This window comes from Coturnix japonica, chromosome 5 (assembly GCF_001577835.2).
Source record: "Coturnix japonica isolate 7356 chromosome 5, Coturnix japonica 2.1, whole genome shotgun sequence".
In the NCBI taxonomy this organism is placed as follows: Eukaryota; Metazoa; Chordata; class Aves; order Galliformes; family Phasianidae; genus Coturnix; species Coturnix japonica.
This window is the reverse complement of record NC_029520.1, coordinates 21,125,480-21,143,227: the sequence shown is the minus strand read 5'-3', so window position 1 is coordinate 21,143,227 and position 17,748 is coordinate 21,125,480. Positions and strand designations below refer to the sequence as shown.

Below are 17,748 nucleotides of genomic sequence, written 5' to 3'. Positions count from 1 at the left end.
CTGTTTTGTCTGCGCTGTAATGTAGTGGGTGCAAGCTGAGACCTGGGACCTCTCTGCTGAGCTGCACTGGCGAAGCACCTGCCAGCCTTTGTAGCTCATCCTCCAGCCTCTTTCCAATACTCCTCAGTTTACCTAGGGGCCTCCCATTAACATAGAAAAGCATTCTTCCAGAATTTTGGCTGCCTGGGTCAGTCCCCCTACAATACTCAAAGACTACACTGTAAGGTATCCGTTCTTCTACCATCAGTGAGGCTGTGGGCAGGGAGAAGGTACCCATGAGCAATTCTGTTCCTCTCCTTACAGCAGGTCAGCAGGATTTTATTCGGGGAGAAGGCATGGGGGCTTTGGGGCTACTTCTTTCCTTGAAAAATACTGTTGCTAGGAGCAGGCAGTTGACTTGGCTGCAGGCACTCCCATCATCTTGCTGTGTGCAGAAACTGTGTCTCACTGGGGATTTTCACTTTGCACTGGCATCTTTTCTACCCTTCACTTCATGTCATCTGGTCAGAGATATTAAGAGATAAAGATGTGATTTATGGCCAGAGTAACGTTATAGTCTACTGCTTACCCACTCTGTTGTTCGCTTTCTGTGATTCTATCTTCAATTTCTGATGCTTCCTTTCTGATTTGGTTCTTTGTTTTATCTTGTTTTGATTTAATTTCCTCTTTTGTGAGCACCACAATTTGGTCTTGTGCCCCTAAGTTCTTTGGCTTTGCCTTCTTAGAGGTTAGGTGCTGGTGCAGATGGGCAGCAGGCTTACTGCAAGAGCAGAGGTTCTGGCTGGCCTGTGTCTGTTTCTCTTGCCTGTTCCTGTGTCTTTGTATGCATTGGGACTTTCACTTTTTTTTTCTTTATATTTTCCCTTTAGCCCATAGTTGTCCGGCATCACTGGGTGCATCGGAGGCGACAGGAAGGGAAATGCCGGCAGTGTGGCAAGGTGAGAGGCTTCTTGGTGTGTTTTTCCTCAGCCTGAAGGGGAGCTAAGATCAAACAAGGGGCAATAGCAGGACTGGGAAGTAAAAGAATTCCTGCCTAACATAACGCTATTCCTGCTAGGTAGGAGCAGCCTATAGCTAAACCAAGACTCATGGCCTGTTTCACACAGTGAAGCACTACATAAGTGCTACTCGTACAAAGTTGTTCTCCCCCTGGGCCCCATCAGTCCTAGAGGGGACTCACCATTCCTCCCGACTCACTATTCCTAGGCAATATAGATGCTCCTGCAAAGAGCACAGCAACCTCCCTGGTGCTGTAGTGTGGTGGTTGGGGTTATCTGACAGGGATCTAGAGGGCTGCAGCTGCAGGCATGTTCTCTTTGTTTATGTATCTTGGAAAGCCCTTCTGGACGGTGAAAAGCTGTAAGGGAATTCCCTAAGCCTCTTATCCTTCTCTCTGCAGGGTTTCCAGCAGAAGTTTGCCTTCCACAGTAAGGAGATTGTAGCCATCAGCTGTTCTTGGTGCAAGCAAGCGGTGAGCAAAGCCCCATTGAATATCTGCTCTAATGACCTCTGCTTTTTGCTGGGAACCCCCAGGCTTATCCTCTGCAGCCTGCCACTACAGCTACTCTTACCAACATAGCTGGGAGCTGCTATGGGAAGCTTTCTTAGTGCCTCCTAGGAGAAGCCTTTCCATTACAAAACTCCTGCATCATTTCCTGCAGCTCTCCTTTCACTGGCACAGGGCAGCTGGAAGGAGAAATGGAGTAGGCTGAGTTTTCTCTGTCTCTCTGCTTCTCCAGTATCACAGCAAAGTGTCCTGTTTCATGCTGCAACACATCGAAGAGCCCTGCTCACTAGGGGCTCATGCTGCTGTCGTCGTTCCTCCCACCTGGATTTTGCGGGTCCGACGGCCCCAGGTAAGGCATATCAGTTCATGTGTTTTTGCATGGCTCCTGTTTACCCAGCAGTTCCTCTATAGTGTTTGGGTTTCGTTTTTTTTTTTTCAGAATCCAATGAAATCCAGTAAGAAAAAGAAGAGGACATCATTCAAGAGAAAATTGAGCAAAAAGGGTGCTGAGGTAAGAGATAAGAGGGGCTGGGGGTGACCTTGTGTTGGAAAGGTAGAGGTGCTGGACAGTGAGGAGCAGAACTGGGAAATAAGGGCTCTTTTCAGGGTCTGCACTGAGGTATAAGGTAGAGGAAAAGGGGTCTGGGACAAAGAGTGTTTTGGGAGTGTCTGAAGATCTCAGAGGGTGTCACAGAGATGAGAAAGGCTGGGAGGTGAGTTATGTTTGCTGGCAAGGCATATCTTAGCTATTAGGTTTATGGAGTGGTGAGGATATTCTCTTCCTTCCACTCCTAACCTATGTGATGTTAGGGCTCAGCTGGAGGTAGGAGTTTGCATTTCACTAAGTCTGTTAATGGACCTGCGGTGTTTCTTGCAGGAAGGGAGGTGGAAACCTTTTGTCATCAAACCCATGCCAGCTCCTCTCATGAAGCCGTTGCTGGTGTTTGTGAACCCCAAGAGTGGTGGGAATCAGGTATGGCCTTGCCCTTCATCTTCCTGAGAAGGCAGCTCTTTGCCATTGGCTACTGAGAGCTCAGAACAGTTTTGGTAATGTGTCAGCTGCAAAAGGGAAAAGAAACCTTTGCTGTCTGTTTGCTTCCAGTGCTGCCCTCTTAACCCAGACTTTGCCTGAGTATCCCAGAACACCTCTGTATTGACTTGTCACCAGGCTTTCTTCCCACTGTTCACTGCTTGTTACCTGAAATCTTTCTTATCCCCCTAGGGAGCCAAGATCATCCAGTCCTTCATGTGGTATCTCAACCCACGGCAAGTTTTCGACCTCAGCCAGGGCGGTCCCAAGGAGGCGTGAGTACTGTTTGCTGTATTTCAGTTTACTCCTGCAGTAACACCTTTTCCTGGCTGCAGTCTCAGTGTCTGTGCCCTCCCCTCCTCACTTTTCTTGCTTTCCACAGGCTGGAGTTGTACCGCAAGGTCCACAACCTACGGATCCTGGCATGTGGGGGAGATGGCACGGTGAGTCCCCCAGCCTCTTCACACCCACACTACCCTTTGCAATACCTTTTTGGCAGCCCTTCTCACTGTAGTTCAGAACAAGGCAAAAACATACACATTGTGTCTGTGATACAGCTGGTAGCACTGGCTGCTGTAGATCCCCTCATGCACAGGTCCCAGGTGGTCTAGCTGTGTGGAGTGTCTGCATTTGTGGCCCATTCAGGGGGACAGTGTCCCCGTTGGGGCTGCTTGTATCTCCTGCTGCACCCATATGAAGTATTAAAGAATGTGAATAGTCTCTGTAGTAGCAAGGGAATCCTGTCTCTGCCTCTTTGGCTATGGCTAGTGCTCCACATCACCTTCACCTGCTTCTTGTTCTCTGAAATAACCAACTATTCCTCTTCACTCTCTTTCACAGGTGGGCTGGATACTCTCCATTCTAGACCAGCTGCGCCTCAACCCACCTCCTCCTGTGGCCATCCTGCCGTTGGGGACAGGCAATGACTTGGCCAGGACTCTGAACTGGGGTGGGGTAAGTGACAGGCAGAAGAGCCAACCATGGCCAGGGCTGGAGCTGGACAGAGTACTTCGTCTGGTGCATCTGCACCAACTTTTCCTAAATGCAGACCAAAAAATAATAAGTGCCTTTTGGACATTACTGTTCTTCTGACATTCAAATTATTCTGAATTAGATTATAATATATTAGAACATTAATAAAGGCAATAATTTTTTTCAAACGTTTGGGAGATTTCTAGAATGAAGATGCATTGTTTTTAAATGTAAAGTCCCGTTTGGATGTTGTGCATTCAAGTAGAAACTCTTTTTCACATACTTTCCTCTGAGATGTTTTCCACAGTCCACTGTCTCTGAGACACCCCTGGGAGGCAGATAGAAAACTCACCGGGTTCTCTTCTTCACTAGGGTTACACAGATGAGCCTCTGTCCAAGATCTTGTCACATGTGGAAGATGGGAACATTGTGCAGCTTGATCGCTGGAACCTCCATGTGGAAGCAAATCCTGAAGCAAACCCTGAGGAAAAGGATGAGGCAGCTGCTGACAAGGTGAAACATCTCCTCTCTGCCTTTGTTCCCTGTTCCACAGGAGTGTCTGCTACTCTTATGCAGGGCAGTGGGTGGGCTGGGTGCTGCCATAAGCCCATGCAACTCCTGTGCCTGGACACTGCCTGTCCTGCCTTGAGGCCTGTCCAATGCCATGAGGCCACTGAGGACAGAACAGCAGAAAAGAGCTGGCCCACCACCTCAGACTGGTCACCTCTATGATGTCCTGGAGGGACGGCTAGTTCCCACTCACCCTCGTGAGCACAGTGCATGACTGCCTTGTCTTTGCAGTGGCCACACACTGGCAGCCTCATTCTGCCAGCATGAGGATTTCCAACCTTGTTCCTCTCTTCCATTTCAGCTTCCCTTGGATGTCTTTAATAACTACTTTAGCCTTGGTTTTGACGCGCGGGTGACGCTGGAATTTCATGAATCCAGAGGTACGTGGCATCAGGGTGCAGCAGGGCTGCAGTGTGTCTGCAGTCAGGGACACCTCTGAGACACATCATAAATGCTCCTCAGAAAAGTAGACAAGAGAACTGATACCAGAACAGAGGTGAAATCAGAGGGATGAGAGGAATTGTTGAGGGAAAGAGGGATGTGTGCAATGGCAGTGAGCTGGGAACTGTCCTGGCCAAGGCTGGCTGGAGAGCGATGTTTGGGGAGAGCAAGCGAGGAAAATATTTACATGTTCAGGCCAATGACTTGGATATTTTTTCTCCTTTCCTTAGAGGCCAATCCAGAGAAGTTCAACAGTCGGTTTCGGAATAAAATGTTCTATGCTGGGGTGAGTGCATGAGGATATCTAGGCATGCCCATGTGGATTCAGCTGGAACATAGGCATGGCCCCAGCTCCTGTCCATTACCTCATTTCACTCCTCTGAATTACTGTGGCTTTTGTATACACCTAAGCTGAGCCCTGTCCCTGAAGCTGGAGAGGTGCTGGAGAAGGTTTGCAGCACTGGGAGCTGCAGCTCTGCCTGGCTGCAGACACTGCTGGTGCTGCAGCTTCCTCTCTGGCCTGTGGTACAGTTGCTCCCTTGATCTCCTGCCACTATTGTTCTCAGGAAGGCTGGCCCTCCCGCAGGGAAGGGGGAAGCCATTCTATAGAGTCCTCAGGCTACTTTGGTCTTTTATTTTTTTAAACCTTGAGCCATTTGCAGCTCCCTGGCTAATTATGCCTTCCAGAGCTTTGCATCTTATTGTCTTAACTATTTGTCTGTCCCCTCACCCACAGTATACCTTCCTACCCGAGTGGTGGGGTGACTGGTATTTTATCAGTACTGAAGGCCAAGTGCTGCTCTGCACCATCTCACATCTCCCACCTATCTCCCCTATCCTGTTATCTCTAAATAGTCATATCAGTGTTATGCTTGAAACTGAAATTGTCTCCCGTAACCCAAGTGTCTCAGTAGAGAAAACCCACCTTCCCTGAAACAGGGACTGAGCTGGCAAGGAATGCTTGGGTGTGTTACTGAAGCTGTGAGGTGTCCCAAGGTTTTTGGTAGGCAAACTGGCAAGAGGAATGCATCAGGTTGTTTTGGGAGGGTGAGAGAAGAGGGCTTCTGCCAGTCAACGGGGAGAGGGTTTACTCTTCTCAGCAGCTGGGGTTTGAAGGTGGGTGGCAGGCTTCCTGGATACCCACTTCAGTGAGTGTCTGGGCACTAACTCTGTCTCTTGCCTTGACAGACGGCTTTCTCCGACTTCCTCACAGGGAGCTCCAAAGATTTAGCGAAGCACGTCAAGTTGGTTGTGAGTGTGCAGCAGTGCTCTGGGCCAGGGAGGGGGGCAAACTGTGTAGGGAATGGGGAGCAGCTGCTCTAAGCACAGTGAGTGTCTTAGGGCTGGGGGAGAGGGTGCGTTCCTTGGGACATCACCTTCCCTTGTCTTGGAGGATGGTCACTTTGAGGAGCAGAGGGGGGGGCTATTTCACCCTGGATAGCTAGGGTGGGCCAGACTCCTTCCTTATGGCAACCTAAGTGCCCCTGTGTTTGCCTCCAGTGTGATGGCACAGACCTGACTCCCAAAATCCAGGACCTGAAGCCCCAGTGTTTGGTCTTCCTGAACATCCCCAGGTGAGCAGTCCCAGGACCTTCCCTAGTGTGCTGGGCTACTAACTGTCATCCAACAGATCTGTGCCCAGGTTTGGGGATCCCTGTCCATGTGTCCACATGCTCTGTCCCTTCACAGATACTGTGCAGGCACAATGCCCTGGGGCAACCCTGGAGAGCACCACGACTTTGAGCCGCAGCGCCATGATGATGGCTGCATTGAAGTCATTGGCTTCACCATGACATCCCTGGTGAGTTTGTTGGTGCTGGTGGTAGCTCACAACCAGGGGAGTGACTAGTCCTTTTGCCCAGGAATGTCAGCCCCACTGCTTCTCAGTTCCTCTGTGCAGTTGTGGTGTTGGCTTGTGTGACATTATCTTTTGCCTCAGATTTAGGCAGTGCTGTCATGCACTGGTCTCTGTGAATTCCTTCCCACTGAGATCATGCCCCAAACCTTCAGAACACAGTTCACCATCTGGCTGATAGGGGATGTTTGCCCCATCCATCTCTCAGTCTGTGCTCTACTCTCACTCTGGACTCTTTCACAGGCTGCTTTGCAGGTGGGTGGCCACGGAGAGAGGCTGTGCCAGTGCCGGCAGGTGGTTCTCACCACGTCAAAGGCCATCCCCATGCAGGTAGATGGAGAACCCTGCAAGCTGGCAGCTTCCTGCATCCACATCTCCCTGCGCAACCAAGCCAACATGGTGCAGAAGACCAAGCGGCGCAATTCCATGCCTCTGCTCAACGAGTAGGTTCCTCAGATCAGTCTGTCATCTCCTGTCCAAAGCAGAAGGGGTGGATGGAGAAGGGGAAGGACAGAAGTGGGTTATCACCTTCTGATCCCTTTTCTTTTCCCTCCCCACGGCATGTAGCCAGCAGCCAGTGCCGGAGCGGCTGCGAATCCGAGTGAGCCGAATCAGCATGCGAGACTATGAGGCACTGCACTATGACAAGGAAAAGCTGAAGGAAGCCTGTGAGTGACCAGCTGAGTAGCAGAGGGATGGGCACTCTGAGTCCAGCAGTGCCTGCAGCTGAGCTGTGTGAGGTGCTGGGGATCAGGCACAGTCTGCTCTCTGAGTTGTATGTGTGTCCCATTTTTTGCAGCTGTGCCACTGGGGATCATCGTGGTTCCAGGTGACAGTGACCTGGAGTTGTGCCGGACTCAAATTGAGAGGCTGCAGGAGGTGAGGATCTGTGTGGGAAGGGGTTCTGGTTGAGTGCTGAGTTTGGAGGGAATCAGAAGAAGGATTTCTAGACTGCCTTGATCTGCCTGCACCAACACACACACTCCTGCTTCTGGTAGAAGCTCACGATTTGCTTTCACTGCATGGTGGAGGCAGGTTCCTGAGCTGAATGGCATGATTTTCCCTGCTGTCCAGCAGCTTATTTCTTTGCATTGTTCTTCTGACCTTTTTCTCCAGGCCCCAAGTGTCACTGGCCCAGAGAGATTCTGTGTGGAAAAAGCCAGCACAGAGCCTGCCTCCTCCTAGGTGTCTGGGGAGGCTTCTCCTCTGTCCAATTGTTTGCTGCACTTTGTTCCTTCGACCTCCTTTCAGCCTTCTACAGGTTCTGCATTTCTGGGCACAGCTCCACTTCTCCCCTGGTGCCTGGATTTAGGTTGTTTCCCCCTCCCAATACTCTTTATTTGCAAGTAATAACTTCAGTGCTCATGCCAGTATGCTAAGGTGTATCCCCAACCTGTACACAGGCTGCATAACCTTTGCTCCTGATGAGCAATGCCATTTGAGTCCACAGTGTGGCTCCTGGTGTTTTACTGCACAATCCATTTTTCTCCCACTTTACAGAACCTTGCTTAGTCTACAGTGAGCTGGCACTTGCAGCCTAGGGCATCTCAGATAGGAGGTTAGGAGACTCCTAAGCTCAGAGGATACCACAAAGCTTTGCTGATGTTCCTTGGTCACCTGATGTTTTCCCTCTTTTCTCTTTTTGAGCTCAATTGTATTTTCTGGTTCTGGATCAGGGAAGAGACTTTGGCCTGGCAATATGTAAAGCTGTTTGCCATATCTGCAGTAGGGCGACAGTGCAAACCTCAGTGGGACCAAAGAAAGGATAGGGGGCTGCCCAGGCAAACACTGTAACAGCACACTTTGCCTTTCTGCAGGATTTCTCTCCACAGCCCTCTGCTTTGCAGCGCCTGCTCTTTCAGGTGTGTAAGGCATCTCACCATCCCTCAAGCCCATCTGTCATGTGCGTCATGCTTGTCTTGTGGGCTCATCTTCTGGCACTTCTCCAGTGAGCTGGTATGTCAGCTCTGCTCTGACCCATGCTGCTCTCCATCACTGTGTTTGAAGTTCCCATTTCTGTCCAAGTGCCTGCAGCCCTCCAATATGCAGGGACCTCCCAAAGCAGGAGGGACAAGGTGGGGAGAGAATAGACGGGCCAAGAGACATCACTGTATTCTCTTTTTTCTATGCAGGAAGGAGATGGAACCAAACCGAAGACACTGTCATCCCAGAAGCTGTCGCCAAAATGGTGCTTCCTGGACTGTGAGTATCATCATCTGCTTTGTGCATAAGTCTGGAGTATGACAAGACAAACCTTTAGTGTCAAGCCACTGAGAGCCACGTGGGTCTTGAGACTCAAAGATGCTGGGATCCTTGCAGCCAAGTTCAGCAGTTCTTTGCCCAGGCTGTGCCTCTGGCAGCTACCCAGGAGTAGAGTGAGGAGCCTGTCAGGAAAGGGGTATCTGCTGCTTTCCAGCCCCAGAGCTGAACATGGCTCTGCAGGGTATGTTCAGTGTCCTCAGGACTGGTGGGGTTGCTCTTCTGTGATGTGCAGGCAGGGGGCCCCCATGCTCTAGCAAGCTGGGAGAGAGACATCACCTTGTGTATCCTGGAGGTATGGGGACAGTTTCCCCACTGGTTTCCAGCTGTTTCTCCCCATTCTGGGAACAGCTTTCTTCTCTCCCTGTGCCTTCACTGACCCAGAGGTCAGAGCTCTCCGTATCTGTGTATCTGGAAGTTGGCTGAGATAAGTGACTGCCACTGACTCTTCATCTCCCTGACTTGCAAGAGGAGTTTATAACTGCCAGCAGCAGGGCTTAGGACAGAGCAAAGCTGTCCACCTCTGGTGTACTCAGGACAGCACACAACTGCTTAGCCCTACATGCAGGAGAGCTTAGCAAGGACCAGGGAAGAAAGCCAAGGGCAAGAGTCAGCCCTTGCCTAGACTGGGAAGAACAGACCTGTATCCAGAGCTGGCAGTCACTACTGATCAGGTAAAGGATATAATGCAGATGTTTCACAGGTCCTGGAAGGTCACCTGGGAAAACTGTCCTTCTCGTTGGAGATGCTGCTGTATTTCCCCTGAGATCTCAGATATCCAGCATGCGTGTTGGTCCCTCTCACCCTTCAAGGGACATTGGGTACAGCCAGAGGCTGCAACACGGGCTTGGGAAGCCTCATATTAGGCTGAAAGGATGTTGCTTCTCCCTTGGGCCTTCAGACCCTTCACAAGGGGTTGCTGGGATGGCTGCTCCCAGGTGTCCCTCCTAGGACTGCTTTCCCTCCTCCAGCCAGTCTCCCAGCAGCAGGTTTTGAGCTCAGGAAAATGTGTCAGGAAAGGAGCCAGCGCCTCATTCAAGACAGCACAGGCTTGTTAAAGCAGCTGAATTACAGGCCTTCAGCAGCAGCTCCATGGCTGTAAATCTTCAGCCAGGACAGAATAGATGGAGCTCTTTCACTTCTCTAATCCGATCCGGGCAGTCCCCACTCAGTTTTCAAAGAAAACTCCCTGGGCCCCCAAGGGTCCCACTGAAGCAAGCTTGCCTGGGCAGCCAAGAATCACTCTGTCTGGTTCTATCCCTGTCTTGCAGCAACCACAGCAGATCGATTCTACAGGATAGATCGCGCTCAGGTGAGTGTGGGAAAAACAGCCTGAAACATAAACTCAGGTGGGGGAGATTCAAGGGTCACTGAAAGCGACTCCGACTGCTTGAGGCTGGGATGCCTCCAGCCATCACCCGGGGTGCACTCTGGGTTGAGGCAGAAATCCTGTGAAGGTCAGAGGTTCTCTTGAAAAGAGATGGGGTTTGTGCCAGCTTGGAATGAGGACTGAGGGAAACAAGGCAGGAAAATCATGTCTGACCATAGCCTCAGGCACTGGTGATGACAAGCTTCACAGGAGAAGACAAGGTAGGATGCAGCTCCCTTACTTTCTCCGTGTCTGACTCCTTGAGGCTCCACACAGTGCCCCTTCCTCTCAGCTTCAGTCAGTTACAGTCCTGTGGGATGCAAGGTGTGGGGTTTGAGGGGATGGGAGATGAAGCTATATGGATGTAGGTCTTGCTTCTGAAGAGGCTGACTTTTGCATTCCAGGAGCACCTCAACTATGTGACAGAGATCTCTCAGGATGAGCTCTATGTGCTGGACCCGGAGCTGGTGATCACCCAGACCGTAGGCACATCTCCTGCCATGCCTGATCTTGTCGACTCATCTGCCACACCTCCTGGGCACCATTTTGCTTTCCCTTCCTCTTCCTCCTCTCCACCCTGCTCTCCTGCCCCCAGGTGAGTCTGCAGTGGGAGGAAATGGGGTGCTGGGCCTCAGGAAGGATGAGGAGCAATAGGAAATCTGTAGTTGGTTTCGCAGCTTTGATCCCTAGGCCAGATTGTAGATGGGATCCCAGGAATTGAATAAGAATCCACTGCCAAATTAGACCAGGTGGGTGGGATGTTGTCCTGCCATCCCTGCTTCAGTGCTGGCTGTGCACTGAAGGCAGTGGAGCATCACAGTGTGACTCAGCCATGGGGCCAAGCTCCAGCACCTGGTCCATGTGATGTGCTGAGAGCAGCAGTGGAAATGGGAGTGGGGATGGGGAAGAACCCAGCTCAGTGAAGAAGCAGATGGCATGGTCAGAAGGTAGCTGATCCTTCGGCCTGCTTCTCCTGCTGGCTGGAGGTGTGCCACAGTTAGGCACCTCCGCAGCTGTCCCTCCACTCGCCACATACACCTTTCAGGCAATGTGCTGCCCGGGATGGCAGGGTTACTTACACCTTCTCTTCTTCTCTTCCAGTGCTGACACTGAGCTCTGCCTCCCGCACAAAGGTGAGTTCGTCTGTCCTTACTGCAGGCGCCAAGCAGGGCTCTCAATCTGTCCTGCCTCCTCTCAGTTTGAACTATTTTGGGTTCCTGCCATTGGTTTCTGGCCCGTCCTTTCTCTGAAGTGCAGCCAGGAGCCCTGCAGCTAATGTGCTAGGTGGGGGTGGGTGACCCCAGAGGCAGGCAGCAGAGACCTGATGATGATTTGTGGAGTGGTCTGGCCAGGTGCTCCCCCGGCTGCCGAGGGCAGGAAATGGCATGGCAGAGGGGTTAATCCCCCACCTGCAGAGCTGTGTGCTGTTGGCTGGGTTGGGGGCTGTTTCTGCCAGGCCGCAGCAGGAGCTCGGGAGGTGGGAGCACAAGGTCAGGGGCCTTGCTGAACTGAGCAAATGGAAAGAGTTTCCTGGAGCTTGAGCAGAGCTCAGAGCCTGGACGTGTGAGTGACTCACGGTGAGACGCATTCTGGCTGCTGGCTGACACCCAGATCTGCTCCTCGTGTCCATTGCATTTCATCCTGTCCATGGGCAGAATCCCTTGCTTCCCTGCACGCATCTCACTGGGGCCAAGCTCTGGCTGCACCCCCAGGTATATACCTCTCTTCTTCCCTCACATTCCTGAGGGTGCAGGAGTCATGTAAAATCAACCTGGCTGTTGTTCACCCTGAGAACAAGGGGCTGGCACCTGGAGGAGCTCAGCTGACAGCTTTGGGTCTCTGGTGCCCAACTCTTGGTTCCCCAGGTAGATAAATAGCATCACGGATGGAGTTTTCTGATCCAGACCTATCTCTCTTTGCAGATGACCTGATAGAAGCTGCCAAGAGTGGTAACTTCAGCAAGGTAGGCACTTTAGCTTTGTGCTCTGACGTACCGCTGCTGGTGAGGCCTTTCCTCTATGCAGTGCCCAACCAGGAGCAGAGGGTGCAAGCCAGGCAGACTCCTGGCAAGGAGCCTTGGTCCTCAAAGCTCCTCTCCAGAAACAACCTAGTGGACACCCCCAGGGATGTGGTGCCAGGGCTTGGGGGTTTATAGATGAGAAATGAAACTCATCTGGACCTCTGTGTCAATCCCATAGTTCCAAGAGCTGCACCGGGCTGGAAGGGACCTGATGGTGCGAGACTCCTCTGGCCGAACTGTCCTCCACCACGCTGTCTTATCAGGGAGCAAGGACATCGTCAAATACATCATTGAGAATGGTGAGCCAGGCTGGTTCGCTGTGGCCAGAATGCTACCCTTAGCAAAGCAGGCTGGAAGCCAACAACACCCAACCCTCTGCTTAGAGGGAATGCCCCTGGGCGCGGGGCCCCATCCCATCAGATTTGCTGTATCCTCCCACTGTGACATGGGCTTTCCTTAGCAACTGTCTGCCAGCGCTGGGTGCCCTGGGCTGTTATCCCATCCTTGCTGTGACCATCATGTCTCTGGGAAACATCTCCTAGTGTTGTGCTTCTACTTTCATGGGAGCTGACCTGTTGTTCTTGGCAGCTCCCACTGAAATGCAAGCTGATTTATTTTAATTTGGCTATTTCTCTATAATGAATCCAGAAGCAACTCATCTTCCATAATCTCAGCTGGGGTCAGATGCTGTTGCTGGCCTGAGGGTTTTGGAGCCAGGCCCTTTATGAGCAGTACAGATAGCAGCCCCTACAGCAGGGTGGGGGGTGCAGCTGGGGAGCTGGAGCCCACCCCTGCCTTGTGGCCAGGTCTCACTTGCCTTGCACTCTTTTTCTCCGCAGCCCCTTCAGAAATCCTCGATGCCACAGAGGAAGAAAAGTAAGTTGTTGCTTGACACTTTTTACCTGTTGGCCATGGTTTCCAGTCCCCAGACAGCATCCCCTGGGCTGACCTTGGGACAAGCATCTTCTGCAGCGAGGGCAATGCCTTCCATGTGCAGCACTTGTCCCTTCTTGGCATGTTTAGGGGCCACACCTCACATCTTCTTTCTTCCCCGTAGCGGAGAAACCAGCTTGCACCAGGCTGCAGCTCTGCGCCACCGCACTATCTGCCACTACATCGTGGAGGCCGGGGCATCACTCATGAAGACTGACCTGCAGGTGATGGTGGGAGGACTGGGAGGGATCTTGCTGTGGGGCTGGCAGGAGCTGAGCCACATTGGGATGTCTGAAGAGCAGCTCAAGGGCTGGAGCTTTTGCCAGCGTGCCGCCTGTACATGCAGAAGGCACCAGAGCTGCAAAGAGGAGCTGTTAAGGGTCCCCAGGGAGCCGCTCAGCCCGCACCTAGCAGCAGAGGGGTTAAATTCTCCCCATCCTTTCACTTCTCTCTGTGTTGTTTTATTAAATTAGGAGCGAGGCGCTGGAATGTCTCATCCCTGTCTCCCCCTTTCCACCCTGTGGGGTCACAGCGAGGACAGTCTCGCTGCTGAGCTCCCTCCCAGCCGCAGGGCTCCCCCCACGGAGCCAGGATGGAGCACTGGGGCTCCTCGGGTGAAGCAGAGTGTCAGCAGGCGGGCGAGGAGCTCTCATTCACATACCACATTAATTGAGATGTGTCTTGATGCCAGAAGCTGCTGCCAGCCCCCGCAGAGCAGTTGCAGGAGGGGGACTGAGGCGGTGTTTTGGTCAGTGAGGTTCCTGACATTGCAGCAGGGAGACGTAGTTGTGTTTGTCTGGCAAAGGAGGTGTAGGAACAGGTTGAGAAGGTGCAGTCCATGGGTCTGGGACAAGGACCCCAACCAGGGCTGCAGGCTTGCAGGGGCTCGTGGAGCTTAGGGGCCAGTTCAGACAATGAGCAGCCCCGTGCCAGCTGCTGGGGAGATGCTGTACACACAATCTCTGGCTCCTGGTCACAGCTTCTTGTTCACATGGTGCCCAGAGGGGTGGCTTGGCAGGACAAGGTGGTTACCAGTGAGGGGAGAGAGCCAGGAGAAGGCAGCTGGGGTGGCACATATGGCCCTTCTCTACTCTTTGGGCAGGGCTGTGGGATGCTCCGCCTGATGAACAGCCTCAACCTGCCAGCACAAAAAGAAGCCCAGCTCAGGAATGACAGCCTGCCCCAGGGAACGGGGCTTGCATGTGCCTGTGTGAGTGCATGCCTGGCTTTGTAGCTCTCTGGGGACCCACCTGCTCGTGGCGCTGACCTTGTTTAGCCCCAGGTTACAGCCTGCCTGCACAGGCAAGAACCAGCCTCCTTTTCTGCAGGACCTTCAATGTAGCAGGGCTGGAGGCAGCCTGGTCCTGCACTCACGACCCTGAGGTAGGCTGGCCCTTATCAGGTAGCACACATCAGCCTGTCTGTGCAGAGGGGCCCTGGCAGCTCCAGTTTCAGGCTGTGGATCCAGGCAGGCGGTGGTGCTGCACCAAAGCTACTGCAGGGGATGAGGAAGAAACTCTATTCCTCCCTTTTCTTCCCCCCTTTGTTCAATGCCTGCTTAGATTCGGTGGCTGCAGAGCGGGGGCCCCTGAGGAGAGCCGAGCAGTGAGGCATACAGCAGCCTCCAGCCCCCTGCATGCTCAGCACTTTGTGGCATGCCCTAGTGTGTATGCACGATAGGTTCCTTGGTGGCTGCATGCCTGGCAGCAGGCACCGGGGTGTCCCAGGAGTTTCTGTGCGAGCGTGTAAGAGAAAATTGTGCCTTTGCCATCCTACTCTAGTGCATCTTTGCAGTGGGATGTGCTCAAACTTTTGTCCGCGGCCATACCCACACACAGTGGAGGCTCCTAGAGCCTGACCATTGTTCTCAGTGAGGAAATCTGTCTGTGGGTTGTCATGGGGGCCCCTGCGCCCCACTCAGTCACCGTGGTCCTGCTGTGTGCCATGAGATGAGCTGGGCAGCAGCGCTTCCCTTCGGGGGCCGCTTTTCAATGGCAGAGGCAGAGTGCCAGGTTTCCGTGGCCTTTCTCAGCAGAGGGTTTGTTCGGCACTGTGGAGCCCAGGCATTAATGAGCAGGAGCGAGGGGCAGGCAGAGGGAGGGGGAGAGGAGACGTAGCGGCGAGCTGTTAACAGATTTGCTTTTTATGGAGTGCGGGAGTTCATTAGTGGACATAGTCCAGATGGCTGCAATAAGCTGGTGAAATGCGATCCTCCTGAGGGAGCAGGAGCGCTGGTGAGGCTGCAAGAGGGAAGGGGGGTTGGTATTCCCGGGCATTCCCCAGACATACCCCTCATTCCTCACCCTCTCCCCTCCTGCCTCGACAGCGCCGGGGAATAGCATGTCATAGAGAGCAGCCTTTGTCTCCTCCGGTGCTCAGCATGCTGACGTGTTGCCTTCCCTCTGCAGGGAGACACCCCTAAGCACAGGGCCGAGAAAGCCAACGACCCCGACCTGGCTGCCTACCTCGAGAACCGACAGCACTACCAGATGATCCAGCGGGAGGACCAGGAGACAGCTGTGTAGCGCTCAGCGTGCCTTAGCCCGACCAGCTTGGGCAGGACGAGAAGAGGACGGCACCTGGCAGAGCTGTGAGTCTGGCCCAGCCCTCCCTACGTGTCAGCCCAGTCCCTGGAGGAGATGGAGACAGCAGGGCTGTGCCCCAGGTTGGGCTGGGACTCTGTTTATGAGGACAGGGGGTATTTGGGACTTGAAGCCCTGCTCTTTGTGTGTCCCCCTTTGCCTCTCATCCACCATGTTCCCCGCTCCAGATGGGCTCTAGCCCAGAGCCCCACTGGGGCAGGCAGGGATGTAGCAATCCATCACCATCACGCAGGGGAGCAGTGGGAGTGCCCCCAGCAAGTTCTTACCTATGACCCATGCAGGACACCACTGCTCAGCCCTCTGCCTGCTACTGGTATCGCTCCATTAGGCACTTCACCTTGTCCAGAAGAAGCACCATGATGTACTGCCTCTGAGTCCTGTTCTCTCTTGTCGGCCTGGGACTGCCCTTGGTCTCTGTGGCAGAAGACAAGTCCCTTGTGTTAGGAAATGTGCACCCACCCGTTCCTCAGAGCATCTGGGACTGGCACAGCTGGATGCAGGGCAGCTGCTTTCAGTGCTGTGTCTGTGCTGCTCTCAGGGATCTCCCCGTGCTCCCAACCTTTGTGACCGCTGCATTCGGCTTCTGCCATCCCCACAAATCAGACTCAGGGTTTTGCAGGGAAACCTGGGAGGTCCCCCAGCCCAGGCACAAGCTCCCTGGACAGGCAGCCAGTGCACCTCCACAAGTTCTAACAGAAATATGCATAGGAAGCACCAGGATCCCTGGCCCTGAGTCATGCGTGTCACAGGATGGCATTTGGGGCACCAGCTGCCATGGCACACGAGGCGCCGTCTGCCCTGCAGAGGCCATGAGTGCTGAGGTAGCACAGCAGCCCTTGTGCACACACTTCTGTAGAGCAGCAGTCCCTGGCTGCAGGGTGCCGGCAGAGGAGGAAGGCAGACGACGGTTGGCATTGGTGCGTTCAAGTGTGAGGTGTGTGCAAAGCAGGTCTGGGTTGCAGCATACAGGTGGGGTCCCAGGAGAGGAGGCCAGGGCGTCCCCAGTGTGCACTCACACCCGACTGTGGCCGTGGCGGGTGACAATGCTCACATCCCCCTACAACACAAATACTGAAGGAAAAACATGTATCACAACACCACAAAGAACCACAATGCTGACCAGGCTTTAGGCTGGGGCAGTTACCTTTGAGGCTATGGGGCAGCTGCTGTCATCTTCCCAAAGGTTCCAATTGCTGGCCCTGCTAAAGGCCCAGCTCCCCCTTCTCCCCTGTTTGTACATCCCCGTTTTTGTACAGGTAGTTCAGATACACACTGTCCCTCTCCCCGCCGGGCCCCTCGCGTGAGCTGAGTTGCTGTGCAATTCCGAGCCTGGCTGGTGTGTAGGCAGAGGCGGAGGGCTGTTGGTAGCCCTGCCTGCATGGGGTTCTGTGCAATACCCGGTTTGTTGTTCCCAGGCGCTGTGCTAGGACTGTATTTTTGTATCTGTGAGTGCTGGCTCTAGCAGGCCCGGGGCCTGGGGTCAGCCCGCGCTGCCCTCGCTTTTTGACTTTTGACTGTTTGGATGTTGTTGTTTCTTGGCATTGAAATAAAAAAATAACTAAATGAAGATGTTTTAATTCCTTCATGCTGCGTTGGGTGTGAGGTGGGTGTGTGACACCTGGCTGGGGTGAGCCAGCTTGGGCTTCAGCCTCTGGGGCAGCGCAGGGCAGTGGGACCAGCCATATCAGGAGGGGCTGCTGCCCGCTTACAAGGGCAAAGGATGAGGAAAGCTGCTGCCTCTTGGGATGCTGCGCCAGCACCATCCCTCCTGCAGAGCCTCCTTCAGAGGGCAGTTGTGACTGCATGACTGTGTTTGTCACACTCACGCTCCCTCTTTTCCCTCCTTCCTTCAGCACGAGGCCCCTTCCTGCAAACAGCCCCTGCTGCTGGATGGTGCCGCAGGAGCCATCTCCCGCTCGGCACAGCCCCGTAGCACCAGGGCTCTGTTCTGGGGCCCTCCCCCCCCCGGCTGCCTGCACTTTGCGATTCCTGGGTTGAAGCAGCTCCCACAAGCCCGCAGCCCACTCCCGGCCGCCTTCCTTCTGGGGAAGGGGCACAAAATGGCTCTGCTGCCCAACCTCAGCCCCTTCTTCTTCCGGCCGCCGTGGCCGGGGGGCTGGAGGAGAGCCTGGCGTTAGCCCCGCTCGCCCCTGGGGAGAGGTGGTGGTGGGTCAGTCCTTGAGGGCAGA

The 17,748-nt window shown here is 53.7% G+C and overlaps 1 protein-coding gene across 10 annotated transcripts in view; it reads left to right on the top strand.

Moving 5' to 3' along the window:
• DGKZ (diacylglycerol kinase zeta) overlaps positions 1–17,126 on the top strand; it is a 41,388-nt gene extending 24,262 nt beyond the window's left edge. For 6 of the 10 annotated variants that reach the window (XM_032444801.1, XM_032444803.1, XM_032444804.1 and 3 more), the window contains 26 exons: positions 870–938; positions 1,400–1,471; positions 1,740–2,018; positions 2,385–2,480; positions 2,730–2,812; positions 2,920–2,980; positions 3,378–3,491; positions 3,882–4,022; positions 4,381–4,459; positions 4,751–4,806; positions 5,709–5,771; positions 6,021–6,094; positions 6,210–6,321; positions 6,619–6,818; positions 6,943–7,043; positions 7,175–7,254; positions 8,193–8,237; positions 8,508–8,577; positions 9,906–9,946; positions 10,408–10,598; positions 11,105–11,136; positions 11,926–11,966; positions 12,202–12,322; positions 12,863–12,899; positions 13,081–13,180; positions 15,365–17,126. In XM_032444801.1, the coding sequence (XP_032300692.1) occupies positions 870–938; positions 1,400–1,471; positions 1,740–2,018; positions 2,385–2,480; positions 2,730–2,812; positions 2,920–2,980; positions 3,378–3,491; positions 3,882–4,022; positions 4,381–4,459; positions 4,751–4,806; positions 5,709–5,771; positions 6,021–6,094; positions 6,210–6,321; positions 6,619–6,818; positions 6,943–7,043; positions 7,175–7,254; positions 8,193–8,237; positions 8,508–8,577; positions 9,906–9,946; positions 10,408–10,598; positions 11,105–11,136; positions 11,926–11,966; positions 12,202–12,322; positions 12,863–12,899; positions 13,081–13,180; positions 15,365–15,481 (2,475 nt within the window). In that variant the 3' untranslated portion in view covers positions 15,482–17,126. The remainder of the gene's footprint in view (positions 1–869; positions 939–1,399; positions 1,472–1,739; positions 2,019–2,384; positions 2,481–2,729; positions 2,813–2,919; positions 2,981–3,377; positions 3,492–3,881; positions 4,023–4,380; positions 4,460–4,750; positions 4,807–5,708; positions 5,772–6,020; positions 6,095–6,209; positions 6,322–6,618; positions 6,819–6,942; positions 7,044–7,174; positions 7,255–8,192; positions 8,238–8,507; positions 8,578–9,905; positions 9,947–10,407; positions 10,599–11,104; positions 11,137–11,925; positions 11,967–12,201; positions 12,323–12,862; positions 12,900–13,080; positions 13,181–15,364) is intronic. The other 4 variants (XM_015864517.2, XM_015864512.2, XM_015864511.2 and 1 more) reach the window with 3 other exon arrangements.
• Positions 17,127–17,748: the final 622 nt, after the last annotated feature.